Source organism: Ciconia boyciana, chromosome 8 (assembly GCF_034638445.1).
Source record: "Ciconia boyciana chromosome 8, ASM3463844v1, whole genome shotgun sequence".
Lineage (NCBI taxonomy): Eukaryota > Metazoa > Chordata > Aves > Ciconiiformes > Ciconiidae > Ciconia > Ciconia boyciana.
In genome coordinates, this window is record NC_132941.1 from 26,507,905 (window position 1) to 26,523,060 (window position 15,156).

The following is a 15,156-nucleotide window of genomic DNA, read 5'->3' on the forward strand; positions in this document are numbered from 1 at the left end:
TTACGCCTCGCAGCAAGGAGAAAATCCCCGTGCTGACTATCAAAAGAGTAGCTACCGTCAGATTTATGCCAGCTTCATGGTAATCAAGTGGTAGCAAGACCTTTTTCCTCTGCTTTCAGATCACGAGTAGAAACTTCTCAGAGTAGTTTTCAGCTGATACAACCGCCTCTAGGTTTCCTGAATCGCTGGCAGCTTATAATCATGTATATAAATGTGAAGGTGGTTAGCAGGGGCTGATTTTACACCAGCTTTTAAAAATGCAGCAGAAGGTCTCTCTTTGTTATCAATACTTTTTACCCTCTGTATCTCCCCATTTGCTTCCAAGTGTCAGGAGTGGGTTCAATATTATCATATTACATATGATAGTGCCTGTCATGGTGCTTCTGCTTTAATTAATACTATTTTTTGGCAATATTTATCTGCATTACATCTATTGATATCAGCATAGGTAGTCTGATAATGTAACACTTGTTAATTCAGCAGAATTAACTACGTCTCACTACGTTGGATCTATAATGCCAATAAAAATAACAGCAGCCATCTCTTGCATAGTTTCTTCTGTCTGTAGACCCAGGGGATCACACAGTAAATTAAAGCATTTTTCTCATTGTAAGGTAGGAATCAGATAGTGAATTTTAGCAATATAGTGAAATACAGGAAATATTCATATATCTAGAAATATATTCCTATATAGGAATACAGTGAAATATAGGAATCGGATAGTGAAACAGCTTGTTCAAGGCTGGGCTGTAGGCAGTGGCAAGGCGGATGCAGTCCAGTGCAGGATTTGTAACAGTGGTTGTTTCCCCAGGTACATACGATGATTGCAAAAATTATATATATTTTTTTTTTAATTAGGAAATTTGCATTAATACCAAAATAAATTGTATTTTCTGTAAACTGGACTTGATTTTCCATCTTTCATTAAACTGAAAAGAAGGAGAAGCCCTCCAGGTGATTTCCTTTTCATGAAATAACATCCATCATTAATAGAAAGGACAAAATAATTGTCAGACTTCACACAGCATCCTGAAAGAATCGTTACTTGTTGGAAGAGTTTTGAGTTAAAACTTGATGTAATCTTAGCAGCAGTTGTTGGGAGTTTCATTTGCTTTCAGAAGTGATAGTTCAGTAAGGACAGAGAAGAATTTGTCTGACCAACAGTGTCTTGAAAGACCTTTTCACCATCTCCAAGTCCTTAACTTAGTAAATATTAAAATAAGTTATCAGGAAGGGCCCTTTTTTGTAAATCCTATTGTGCAATCCTGCCAGGGCTTAAACCTTTCAGTTGGAGCCACTAAGAGTATAAATATATTTTAGAAACAGTAAGTAAGTGCTAATGATATGCTCACAAGACATAAAACAAATTATTAGAAGGGGTGGGTACATTTTCTAGCCTATTTGGAGAGTCACACGGTTTGCTTATATTGCATAAAAAACCTGTAAATTAGTATTTTTAAACCATTTGTGTGAACGAACTGAAATGTTCTATGCTTCCTTTTCCCAGTAGCCATATAGCCTAAATTGCACAGGCACGCAGGTGGTTGTGTGTGTATTTTGATACATGCCTTCAAATTGGGGTACCTTGAAGCAAAATCTCTTTCCTATCATACAGAAGGTGTGATTTTAATGCCTATGGGGATTTTTATAGGTTTTATTAAACAGCATAACTCTTTTCAAGTGAAGCTTTTTCAAGTTGCACATTTTATTAGGTTTGCATTAAAATTTTTAGAAGTTTAGTAGATCATATTGTATTTATTAATTCCAGTAATGTATATTTATTAGTCAAACATGCATTAGTCAAAACCAATGGCAAATGCATGTTGTGTTCTCAGAAAGCTGAAGTGTTGGGAAACCAAACCCCAGTCTACGAGGGGTGTTTTTCTCCAGTCAGTAGGTCGAGGTAACTGATACAGACCCTGGCTTACACCATCAATCATGATGGGCCACATCACCATTCTGAAGGCCTGCATTGATTTGACTTCAGCGATGGCTACTGAGAAAAAGCAGGAGAGAGGAGGGTGTAGTTGATGGTACCATAAAGTCAACCCACATTTTTGCTTCCATGTGTGTTAGGTGATCACATCATTTACAAGGATAGTCCCAGTGTTTCAGATAAAACTACCTACAGGTGCCATCTGTCTTGATCAGACTGTATTTCCTGGGAAGAGCGATGGCCATCCTATCTAAACAGGCTTGTAGACTGCCATAGCTGCAGTAGTATCCCAAAATGTATATTTAGGATTGTTGGGGGGTTTTTATTTCTTTCTCTAAAAATGATTATGACAACCCATTTTTCTTTGACCAAGTAACTGAAGGACCTTGACCAGCCACCAAGAGTAGATGGGTCAGTGTCTGGTCCTTGGTGGTTGCTCTGCAGAAGCTGCTGCTGCCTGGGAGAGGTCTGTGGAAGAAAGCTCAAGTCCCGTGGGACTTTTGGAAATGGGTGTTTTGATCATTTAAACTTGAGAATGGTGTTAATGAGGGTTTTCAAAGAAAAGATGGAAAGAAAAAATCAGGTCTTCCCTGGTGGTTTTTAAAAATTTGCCACAGGAAGACTATCTGGAGGTTCCTAATTTGCTGATATTCAAGTTCTTTAATGCATTTTACCACTTTCCAGCACTGTACACTTGCCCTTGTTACAGTATTTTTAATAAGGTTGATTTAAAGTATTTAGGACAAGGCATGTCAGAAATAAGTGAAAGGAAAAAAATAAATTATGGGGAAAAGCAGTTAACAACTTGAATTTAGTGGTAATAGCTCAAAATCCAGCATCTTTAGCTCCCCTTATTATTTTGCTGGGTATTTTCTGATTATACCCTCACTTTCACATGGGAGGTAAAAATGATCTTTATTGGGTATTCTGAGGAGCGGTACCCAAATTCGGCAATGTTCTGAAAAACAAGCCCTGGCTCTATCCTTTGAGGAGAGGGTTTTGCCTACCTAGAGACCTAAAAATGTCCCTATATTTTAGCTTGAAATCAGTTTTGACTGACAAAATGCCAGTCAGGAGACGAGCAGAAGTGGCTCAGCTGTAAACGTGGTATTTCCTGCAGCAGGGTACTCGCACTTCATAATAAATGCTATTTTGTGCTGGGAGGCTGTGTCTGGGGGGTCTGATCCCAAAAGCTGGGCAGACATGATGCCAGGGTTGTACCAGTTGAGTCCATCTTCTGGGAAGAATGCAAAGCCATGTTTGCTGGCGGCATAACAGCAAGTTTCAAGAAAATATAATGGTATATTGTTAAATTAAATAATCCAAATATAGTTTCCATTTATTTGAAGAATTATATTGGTATTATTAAGGGGTTAGGTGTGGTAGGAGCTATGAGAGCCAGAGCTGGAGCGGGACTCCAATGAGTTAGGGGATGTAGGAAGGTAAAAAGGCACAAAGATGGGAATAATTTCAAAGATTTTAAAATCTGAGTTAAATTTTTACAGTCTAAGGTAAAATCAGAGAACAGAGGCTGACGTATGACCTTATCTCTGATTAGAACTGCCTATATTTTTTTCATATTTCCATTTTCCAACACACCTTTATAAATAGTGGGATTGATACACTTTTATCAGAAAACTTCCCGGAAACAGTTAAAAAAATTGTAGTTCTTAAGTTGTTGGCAGCTTATCAGAAGCAAAATTGTTGAAACTTCCCAAGTTATATGTGGCGAACTGGGCAACAAATTATAACGAGAAAAATATATGTATGCATTTAATCTCTTAAATAATGTACTCATATTTATAGTGATGTGATAACACACTTTGGAAGAGCTTTAGGAACTTGGATAATGTTGCCATCTAATTCCACCATGGGGTTAAGGAGCTGAAGGGCAGCGGTACAAGGTCTCCTGCTCCAGTTTTCAGGCGCGTGCCTGGGAGAGGAGCCATGCGCACTTGTGTGCAGCCTTGTACTTCTTTGTGGCTCCAAAATACCCTCTGCTTATATTTCCTGATGATGCACCCTAGAAACTCCCCCCAGCAGCTGTGACCTTTCTCCAAGTCCCCAAGTTTGAAGCTGGAGGGGCTGTAAAATACCAGAGCTCGCCTGGAGGACAAAATACAGTAACGGGCTGGAAGGAAGCAGGCGTTTCCCTGGGAGGAAATGGTGGAGGCAAACAGTAGCGATGGAGTATTTGGAGAGTGAAGGCAATTCTTCTGACGAAGAGTGCTGTTTCTCGGGGAGCAGCGATGAATACTCCTGTGATGAAGTCCAGAAAGTGTCCGAGTCAGTGCTTGCAAGAAAGGCCTTCGCATAGTTACTTGTGGCATTTAAGTCGCATAGTTACTTGTGGCATGCATGTCTAATAATTACTTGCTGCATTTAATGCCTTGCATTTCAATTAACTACTTTTGCATTTAATGCTGTGCACTTCTAATAACTACTTTTGCATTTAGTGCCAGGCACTTAAATAATTGCTGTTGCGTTTAATGCAGTGCACTTCTAATAATGACTTGTTGCATTTAATGACATGTACTGTATCTGGTGGCCACCTGTCAAAATACTACCTTTTAAAGCAGGGACTGACAATGTGTTTTGCTTGAAGGTGACTGAGGTTAATTCGTAAATCAGTGGCATGGCCCTAGGTATGTTTGTCATTTTTAAGTGTACGTGAGGTGTTGGCAGTGTTTGGAAGTCTGAGCGTGTCTTGTGTTTCACAGCTGATGCACGTAAAGGTTTAACATTTGTATAGAACTGAAAATACATTGAGTTTTTCCTTCTGTTTTTAGAAACTTGATGAGATTTTTAATCCTGCTTGCAGCCTGTTTGGTAAACACACCCTAACAGGAGAGTATATGAGGTTTATAAACCCACTTACAATCGATTTAGGCTGTGGAAACAGAAAGCTGGTTTCCCTCGTTGGTCCCTTTGTTCAGTATTTGCGGGATGAGGGTTCTGGAGCAGTGGCGGAGCGGGTGTTGTAGGCAAGGATGCGCAGGATGGCTTTGGAGATAGCCAAAGATAGTGATTTCTTGATTTAACACTTTATATATGAGCCACTTTATGATTCATTTTTTAAAAACTGGTTTTTTCCTGACTTATCAATTATTTCTACTTGTGTGGAACATAAGGAAACCTCAGAATTGTGTGACATTCTGCATTACAAAAACCCTGCCATCCCTCTGGTTCAGGTGTTTGTGCTAAGTGAGATGCCCTTTGGGAGAGTGCCTTTGTTCTACATTAATTTCATGCTGATTAAAAGGATGTATTAAGTACAAGATAGTGGAAACTGTAACAGTTATTTGTGCATTTTAATGTCTAATGTTAAGGTTTATTTAAAATATTTGAACTTATTATTTGAACAGCCACCAATAGCTGTATTTTACTTGTCTGTAATCATATAACTGTAATATGGTAACTATAATCATGTCTATAATCTATAACTATAAAGGCGTAAACTGTATTTTTGTGGCAGAAAGGCATCTGAGATAATGGGACAAATACGTTAAGTTTTAACAGGAATTAATGAACAACCAAAAAGTTTGCATACTAATTTTAATGTATTAATTTACCGGCAAAAGTTGGCTACAGCAACTTCGTGGGATATTAAATATTATCATTCCTTATCCTCACTATATTTACCAAAGTTTTAGAAGTTAATAGAGATAATTGTCTACTGCTATTAGGCCACTTCTTTCTACTTGCTTTAAATTACCATAATTTTGTTTATTGTATGGATAAATTAGCACTAATACACACTTAATTTCATTGAAAATAGACTCAAAGGCAGCACTTGAATATAGGCTTGAATATTCATGTTTCTTTCATTTATATTTCTGCTTGCTCTGTTTTAAAGATATTAAAGATAGCTCAAAAGTAATTAAAGTTAATTAATGATTACCTTAAAGGGAGAGTGCACATTCCTGCACATGCACCACACTTTTTTCACTATATTACTGCTTTAATATCTCCAGTCTGTAAACAGGGGAACTGCTATTTCTAACAGCATTTTTAAATCACATTTTCTACTTCAGTGGAAATGTAGAGTGGTTTTCCAGTCTAAATGAATTAGGTGTGTTTAAAAGAGGTGGGTCTCTTTTGCCTGTAATCCACATACCCTTCATACATGGAAAGGTTTGGAGTGGATCCGAATAAAACAGTGAGTCTGAATCCTGTGCTTTTGTTTGGCCAACACAGAAAATGCAATGACATCTCTATAAACCTGACAAAACACCAAATTGGACTGATGAAGATTAATTAACTTCATATTTTATAGCTTGGCTTGGCCATGGCCAAATTCTCAGTGGGGCAGGGAGAGACAAAGCATTTGGTAATGAAGATACAGAAAAAATTCTGAGTGCAATATTTTTAATTTCTGAAAAGTCAGTGGAAAGTACCAGCGCAATGTTTTAATGCTGAGACCTTTCAAAAGCTCCATCCTAATCAGGCCCCTTTTATAGGCACAGTCCCAGCCTCCTCTGTGCTCAGATAGCAAATGCATAGCGAGTCCTATAGCCTACCATATACATTGTACCTGCTCTGAGTAGCAGAGCTGATGTCCTACTTAACTGGATGCTTCATGTTCCATTTGCATGTATCCAAACATTCAGATATTATGTAGGTTTTTGGGGAGAAGGACATGAGCAGAAGTCTAAATGTTCATAAATAAATCAATGCAAATAGCTAATATTTTGATAAATCTGTTTCTATGCATAAATGTGCATAGTAAGAAACAAGACTTTGCCTAAAACAGATGAAAAGCATGGGCTGATGCATGGCTGGATGTCTTATTTACAAGGGCAACTTGTTTCTCTTTTTCTGCTCATGCGTGGTTTTTAGCTTTTGTGTGCTTGAGGCCAGTACGGATGATGAACATCATATAGGGAAAATATAGGGGAAAAAGCTGTGAAACCAGGAAACTTATTCTTGAAGTGCTTTAAGAATGCAATATGTTTTGAAATAAAAAGATGGTCATGAAAATAATACAGCTTACTTAAGAAATGTATTTTTTCTTTCAGGGAGGATGTCAGAACAGCCAACGTCATTGCAGCTGAAGCAGTAACGTGTCTGGTCATTGACAGAGAGTAAGTTGTCATGTCCCACTGGGGGGGAGGGAGAAGGAAAATCATGATGCCGAATATGTCACGTGAAGGGCCTGAGTTTGGTGTGTGGCTAAGGGAAAAGAGGTGGCTTTCCCATTGAGTCACAAGGTTCAGAAAGAACCCCCTTGCTTTCTAAACTCTTTCTCAGAGAGGAGTCTAGGTGCCGCTGGATCCAGTCTTAGTCTGAGACTTGGTCAACGGTTTACGTCTAAGGGTTATGAGGACAATAAGTGTAGCCACACGGCAGAGTCAGCGTTTGCCTGCCAGGTCCCTCTCTACCCCACTTGGGAGTGACTTAGATTTGCAAAGTCCCTCAGACTAAATTAAGGCGAAATAACACCAAATGATCAATGAGGCACTTTATTTGTGGTGGGAACAACTTGAACATGGAACGCATCAACTTGGAAAACTGAGAAAGCATAGAGGGCTTGGCAATGGTGGAATCTTACTGGAACATTTATAAGAAGGAAAGGGGGGAGCGGAGAGAGAGACATATCGCCACCCTTGGATCCCACAATGATGACAGGTGTGGCAATCCTCCAGTGAATGGGCGGGCGCACCTGGTTCCCTGGAGGTGTGTCTTTTATACTCTAGTCCCTGCCTTCAGTCACACCCCTTGAGGACTCATGTGGTTCTGGTCCTAGAAGATTGAGATTCTTCTGCGCAGGCGCCAGTGTGGGGGGTGGTCGCGAGGGGTCTCTCCGGTGGTCGTCAGCCCCTTCCTCAGATAAACGCTGTGTGACCTCTGGCCATATATGGTACGTTGTTATGTAAAGTACATCCGAACATGGAACTGCACGTCCTCTGACACGCTCTCCACATCCTGTGCTAGCCAACCCCTTCCGTCGCCATGCAAAGGGTGACTTGCCTCGCCACAATGTTTAAGACATTAATCCTTTCAGTCTCTCACATAAGTACGTCATTTGCCTGCCTTGGGATGGGGTGTATCTCCAGTTCTCACCTTTTACAGTTTTTAACTAGGGCCTTTGATAATTTTCTCCAGAGAGGTCATTTAATTTTGAGTAATACATTCACAGTCCTTGATGAAGTAGAGGGAAGATCCCCCTAAATCAACAAGACAAAACTCAGTAGTGACAGACAGAGAAAATTAAGAAGCACAGAAGGACAAAATGGAAATAAAGGGGGAGATAGCATTACTGTGGAAACGGATCCAGGCGTTATGGTGCAACACAGATTGAGTTCATGTCAGCAAAATGTCATGAAAGGCATCAAGCTTCTGGCAATTGTTAAAGCAAGATGTTGTTATTCTATCCCATGTGGGGATGGAGAGCCCTCGTCCAAAAGATTTAGCCCTGCTTGAAGCTCTGCAGCTGAAAGGTGATAGAGGAGATCAGAAGAGTAATATAAGGTTTTATATACGGAGCTTGAAGGAATTAAGGGGTTTTAATCTAGAAAACAAATGCCTGGGCTCTGGAAAACAGTGCTGCAAATTCAACTGCTCTCTACAATTGTTGGGAACGGGATTAAAAAAATTAGCATTACCTTGAAAATTCAACGTGACTCTTGGGGTGGTTTTCAAGTTGTGAGGGCAGTGAAGCACTGGCATAGACCATCAAAAGGTACAGACGAATCTTCCACAGGAATCCTTCCAAGGGAATGTAGTATAGATCTCTGAAACCATGGGAGACATGGGTAGGATGAATGGGGATTGACTTTTCACTACTTCCCCCAGTGCAAGAACCCAAAGAAACCTGCAGGAGGGAGGTGAAAGCCAAAAGGAGGCGGCTCTTCACGTGGGGATTACTCACAGAGCTATAGGAAAATGAGAAGAGTTTGCAAGTGTTCAAAAGGAAAAGAAATCCATTGGGCTTATTAAATATGTAGGACCTACCTCTGGGCTTGGAAGTTTTGGAGAGGTGTAGGAGAGTACTGAGGCAAATATCACAAATGGTTGCTCTGTCCTTGAACTGTTTCCCAGGCACGTAGTCTTGATCCAAGACACCGTCAAAGGTCGGATGCTGGGTTAGGAGTGACTTCAGAAGCCCCTCTTATATTCTGATGAGATATATGAGAGATGCTGGAGAATCTTGTAGAGATGATCTACATACACTCAGTCCTGCTTTAATGCAAGTGTTTTGTATCCAGTTATCCCTTGAGATTTCTTACAGTCCTTCATTTCTAGAAATCTAGATTTCTGTAATGGCTGAACTAGGGAATAATACTTCAAAAATCCTAGGTCTTCTGATATGTTAGTTTGGTTGTGATCAATTTAAAAAAATTATGGTCTATCCATTGAAAACAGATGGTGAACTTCAGGACTGTCAGCTGAGTGGCTTTCTTGCACATACACAAGCAAGGTAGCCTGGTAGATAAAATACTCGTTATTCCTTATCATTCCGTGGGACAAAGAGAAGAAGAATGTACATAATTAGATAATTTAGCAAGCATTAATTCAGAGAAATATAAAGCAACAAGTAATTTGTGTTTTTTCTGAATGCTTCTGCAAGGGATATTTTTGTTTTGCGCTGTAAGCATTTAAAAAAACCCAAATAACTAGTAATTGCAGAGTCAGTCCTTACTGATAATTTTGCAGACTGTTTCTTTCCTTGCCTACTGTGCCTTTTTCTTGGAATGCCCTTGAAATAGTAAGGAAGTACAATTTCAGTTTAAACTGATGAAGCTGTAGTTAATCTATACCAGAGATTCTAGTAATGCTCTGCAATTAGTAGCAGAGTAACACTATTTGTAAGAATCCTATTTATAGTGCAAGAAAAGTAATGCTATTTATAGCACTATTTATAGTTCAAGGAAGGTTGTCCTGTGTCCTGACCAGTTCTGACTTTCTTGTCATAGCTCTTCTCTTAGATTATTATTTTATAGGTATGCAGATAACTGTAGAAGCTAATTTTAATATGGAGAAAATCTACTAAGACTTCTGTAAATTTGAAAAATTGTGGAGATGCTGTTTGTTAATGAGGAAAAATAGCATTTCTTTATATCTGGATACACAGAATATTACAACATTTGGTTTGTTACAGTGATCATGGTAAATGTTTACAATGAGTTATATGCAAAGTAGCAATGGAAACTGGAAGTCAGCTTTACCTACAGTCAGAAGCTGTTCTGCTCAGGAGGAGTGACGTATATCATTAACATTGCCTAATATTTTCTATTATAAGACGAGCTCTTTGCTTGATCAGATGGAACTACTGAAGCAGCAATTTTCATGCTCTGTGTGCATGTCTCAATCTGAAACATTTCAGCAAAATTGCTGTTGCAATTTCAAATAACAAGTTATGGGAAAATACTATTTCCTTAATGGTCAACACATTTCTCTGAGAAACTGGAGAACTTCAGTCTTACTGCCAGTAGGGGTTAATATTACCCATTGGCATTATCTTGTCATCAGAGTAACTCTTCAAGCTTCCTTTTAAAAGTCTTCCCAAGATATCAAAAAATTGTTCCACAGGACACCTGAGAGCCACATTGCTAATACGGCTGCTGTACTCCCATCTAGTTAACACTTGAACTGTAAGAGTCATACCTTGGTATCACAGCAAGTTATTCATTCCTAAGAGAGATGGAAGACTGGTCTCTGGATTTGGCAATATTATGAGCAATTGTAAGGCTGTTTTAGTTGCTGGAGGATTTTGAGGGTAATAATACAGGAAACTTTCTTTATAGGGATGAGCCAGGCCACCAAGCAAGCTCTGTGAGAGTTGGGTTTGAGATGGGACATTGCTTAAGGATGAAAAGATGAAATGGTTTGCCTAAAATCATTTCTGAAATTAAAAAAATATGTATTAAAATGCTACAGAGGTGAAGCAGTGGGAGTTGAAAATACCATGAGGAAAGCCAAACGTGATGGGTCTTTAATTACCAAACTCTCACGATGTCGGTGCTGCCTTGCTTTATAATTTCCTTGTGAAACAAGAAGGCCATTACAGTCACAAAACCACCCCAAAGACACCCCAAAAGTAGTATAGCTATTTCTTGCAAATTTGTGTAGACATGCTTTGCAACAAAGGATTTTCAGCATCCTTTTCTGATGTAGAAATGAGTAGAGTTGTGATCTAACAAAGAAAACAACCTGCAGTGCAGCAAGCATTTGATGTGTCCCACAGACTTTAAGCCATTTTATTCCCACTTGTCCTTGTCCTGAAAATACTTGTTATGAAGGACAACATTGACATTATTTCCATCTTGAAATTATCTTTTTAAGTCCCTTCCTTTACTAGAATAATGAATTTCAGTGGGATTTTGTCCTTAACAATCTGTGGGTTCATCAGCAGTCTCCATCATGTAGGAGGTGAGATGAAGCCGATCATCAGGCTCCAGCCAAGCTGTAGGAGAAATTTCAGCTGACTTTGCTAAGGCTTAACATCAGATTATGCTGCATTTCACTCCCATGTGAACAAATAAATATTGCTTGTGAGCAACCTGCAAGTTGAACATCCTTTTTGCTAAACTGGAGAGATATGGATTTGATGGATAGACTGGGGAAGGAGTTGGATGGATGGCTGCATCCAGAGAGTAGTGGTCAATGGCTCAATGTCTGGATGGAGATCAGTGACAAGTGGTGTCCCTCAGGGGTCCATATTGGGAGCAGTGCTGTTTAATATCTTCATCAATGACATAGTGGGATCGAGTGCACCCTCAGCAAGTTTGCAGATGACACCTAGCTGAGTGGTGCAGTTGACACTCCTGAGGGACAGGATGCCGTTCAGAGGGACCTGGACATGAGGTTCAACAAGACTAAGTGCAAGGTCCTGCACCTGGATTGGGGCAACCCCTGGTATCAATACGGCTGGGGGATGAAGCGATTGAGAGCAGTCTTGGGGATACTGGTGGATGAAAAGCTGGACATGAGCTGACAATGTGCTCTCGCAGCCCAGAAAGCCAACTGTATCCGTATCCTGGGCTGCATCAAAAGAAGCTTGGCCAGCAGGTCAAGGGAGGTGATTCTGCCTCCCTACTCTGGTGAGACGCCACCTGAAGTACTGTGTCCAGCTCTGGAGTCATCAGTACAGGAAAGACATGGACCTGTTGGCGCGGGTCCAGAGGAGGGTCACGAATATGATCAGAGGGATGGAACACCTCTCCTACAAAGAAAGGCTGAGAGAGTTCGGGTTGTTCAGCTTGGAGAAGAGAAGGCTCCAGGGAGACCTTATTGTGGCCTTTCAATACTTAAAGGGGGCTTATAAGAAAGATGGGGACAGACTTTTTAGTAGGGTCTGTAGCGATAGGACAAGGGGTAATGGTTTTAAACTAAAAGAGGGTAGATTCAGACTAGATATAAGGAAGAAATTTTTTACGGTGAGGGTCGCAAAACACTGGAACAGGTTGCCCAGAGAGGTGGTAGATGCCCCATTCCTGGAAACATTCAAGGTCAGGTTGGACGGGGCTCTGAGCAACGTGATCTACTTGAAGATGTCCCTGCTTGTTGCAGCAGGGTTGGACCAGATGACCTTTAAAGGTCCCTTCCAACCCAAATTATTCTGTGATTCTATGACTCTGTGAACCTTTAGGAAAGTGTCCTTCAGCAATAATCTGAACCGAACAGGGAAGAATATACAGGCTCAGCGTTGAACTTTTAATTTAGTTGTTCTTTTAAACTAGGTGAACTATTTCACATAGACTCTGTATCGTGTCTTCTGATACTAGCATGCATAGCATAGAAGAAATGTGAATGTGAGTGTTTATCGTGTTAAATGAGCGCTTTCGCTCAGTCTGTTGATACCATTTTGGCCTATATGTAAGAAGCCATTAAGTGGTGGGAGTCAGTAAACTTGGAGCAGAAAACAGGGAAGGTGTGGTGTGTTCTTTTAAGGTAATAGGAAGGAAGAAAATGTAACAGCATGTAAGTTAATAGCAGCAGGGGAAGTACATTTATTCAGGGAATGGAAGTTACTGAAGATCAGTGCATGTGATCATGGAGCTGGAAGCTGTGTACGGACAACATATCACATGCTGTAGTTCATGGAGGAGAAAACATGAAAGCTTGGGTTGCAACTGGAAATTATTCTGAAGTTTGGATTGATTTTGAAGACATGGAGAAGTGGATGCACATAGGACTGAAGCATTGCAGACACCACCTGAAGCATTGCAGATACCAGCTGAGACATCAGTGGATGGCAGGTGTCTCGATAAGAACCACGACTCTTCAAAGGTAATGATCATGAAGAGGGGGGAAGCATGAACTAGCAGAGGGAAAAACAGCATAAAGCAAGAGGTTGGCTGTGCCAGGGAATGAACATAAGCAGCAGGCCGTTACTGAAGATGAGAAAGCAAGGAGGAACATCTAGTTCTAGGCAAGAACTGGAACCTGTGAAGAAATCCAGGCTGTGACCATGCGAAGAAGGGAGATTTTGCAGCCGTTACAGGAAATTCTGCAAGGAATCTGTTGCAAAACTGGGGATTGTGCAAGGAGCCAGAGAGGGCAAACTGCCCCCCCCCCCCTCCCCGGCCCCCCCAGCAGAGGGAATCATGGGCTTATCCCGAAAACAGAAAGGCATGTTGTGTGTCAGGAGTAAAGTCACAAAATTTGTGCAGAGATAACAGAAATATCATGGAGGAGCAATCACACATGAAACACAGCTGAAGAAAAATATGATTAAGGTAGTAGGGATTAATTTCATAGGGATTCAATAGACTGGAACCTAATAAGGACGATATGGATATGTGTTTTGGATCAAAATCGCTTTGAAGAAGATAGTAAAGGAGTAGTAGTGAAGGGACTCTGGGATGTGTTTGGATATGGATGTGTTTAGATATGAATTGCATAAATAAGAAAAGTTTTTGTGGAAGGAGAGATTTCAGGACCTGTGTTGTTATAAATGACTGTAAATTTCCAGAGGAAAGGGAGAAATAATTGCTACTAAAAATGGAAAATCCTAGATATTCCTGAATAGGATAGTGTAGCAAGTGGTCACTGAAACAGCAGAATTGGTTGGAGCAGTTTTTGGCATGTAATGAACACAAAGTGATGGGTTGTTCTTTGGTAAGCAGTGATGGGTGGACCATGGAAGATAACCTTGCATGAAATAATTTGTTGATTTAGCTTAAATTAAATAATTTAAAAAGTAGGTCTGTACATCTGATTCTTAATATTAAAAATGGAATATTGAGAAATTAAAGGAGCTCTTTGGGAAATCAGCTGGACAGGGGCACCTACGATTCCTTCATCTAATGGGCTTCAGTTCTCAGAAATCTCTTTCTAGGAGCTCTATCTTAGAAAGGCAACACATTTAGGAAATTATTTATAGGGATTTATAGGAGTTTGTGTTTGGGAATGGCTGAAGAAAATTGACTAGTTGGTTTGAAATCAGTACCAGTATTTAGAAAACCTATTGAAAATGAAGCGAGTGTCAGAGGTGGGATTTCCAGGTGAGGTAGCTGCTGTGGTGCAGTCATACAAGCCCTCCAGTGACCATATTGGGAGTACCATTAAATTTGATCCCATGGAAGAGGACTACGACAGCAAATAGATTATTTGCTATAACATTAAGAGTTGTCATCTTTCCAGAAAAAAATAGTGTAGTCCTACTTGTTCAGGTGTATTTCAAAGAAACAAGCTTAGTAATCAGTAGGAAAAATTGTCAGGGAATTTCACTTCATATTCAAAGTTTCAACATGTCCATGCGCACTGTCATTGAAGAAGAGGTTCCATAACCCAACAGGGAAGGCAAAATGAGATGGTGACAAGGCTGATCAAATGAGGATGACAGCTTTGCTAAGGCATCTCAGCACCGGGCAGGCTGGCGTTTTCTCCATGCTCAAGCTTAATGGTAAGACTGGGTTGATTCAGCCAAACTGTCTGGAGGGAAGATGTTCTTCCTGACAACTGTGAAGCATAGACCCAACTGGGAGGCTTAGGAAGTTGTCTTGAAAAGTTCAGCAGAATCTACATATTGTTCATGGGACCTGTAGAACTATACATCTGACCATTTCAAGGAACTTGTAGAAGCCTTTGGATACTTAGGGAGCCAGGCAGCTCATTGGAAAAATACAGTTTTCTTCTGATCAAACATATGATCTAGGTAAATATGTTAATATTTTATAGTAGTTGTTAGTTGTCAGATGTCTTTTATTAATTTTTAATTCCAAGAGCAATTTTTCTTCATAGTTCATAGGCTTTCTGTGTTTATGACTTTCTAA

The 15,156-nt window shown here is 40.1% G+C and overlaps 1 protein-coding gene across 2 annotated transcripts in view; it reads left to right on the plus strand.

Annotated features, from left to right (window-relative positions):
- PRKG1 (protein kinase cGMP-dependent 1) overlaps positions 1-15,156 on the plus strand; it is a 526,334-nt gene that overhangs the window by 434,911 nt on the left and 76,267 nt on the right. For both annotated transcript variants that reach the window (XM_072869342.1, XM_072869341.1), the window contains exon 8: positions 6,955-7,020. In XM_072869342.1, the coding sequence (XP_072725443.1) occupies positions 6,955-7,020 (66 nt within the window). The remainder of the gene's footprint in view (positions 1-6,954; positions 7,021-15,156) is intronic.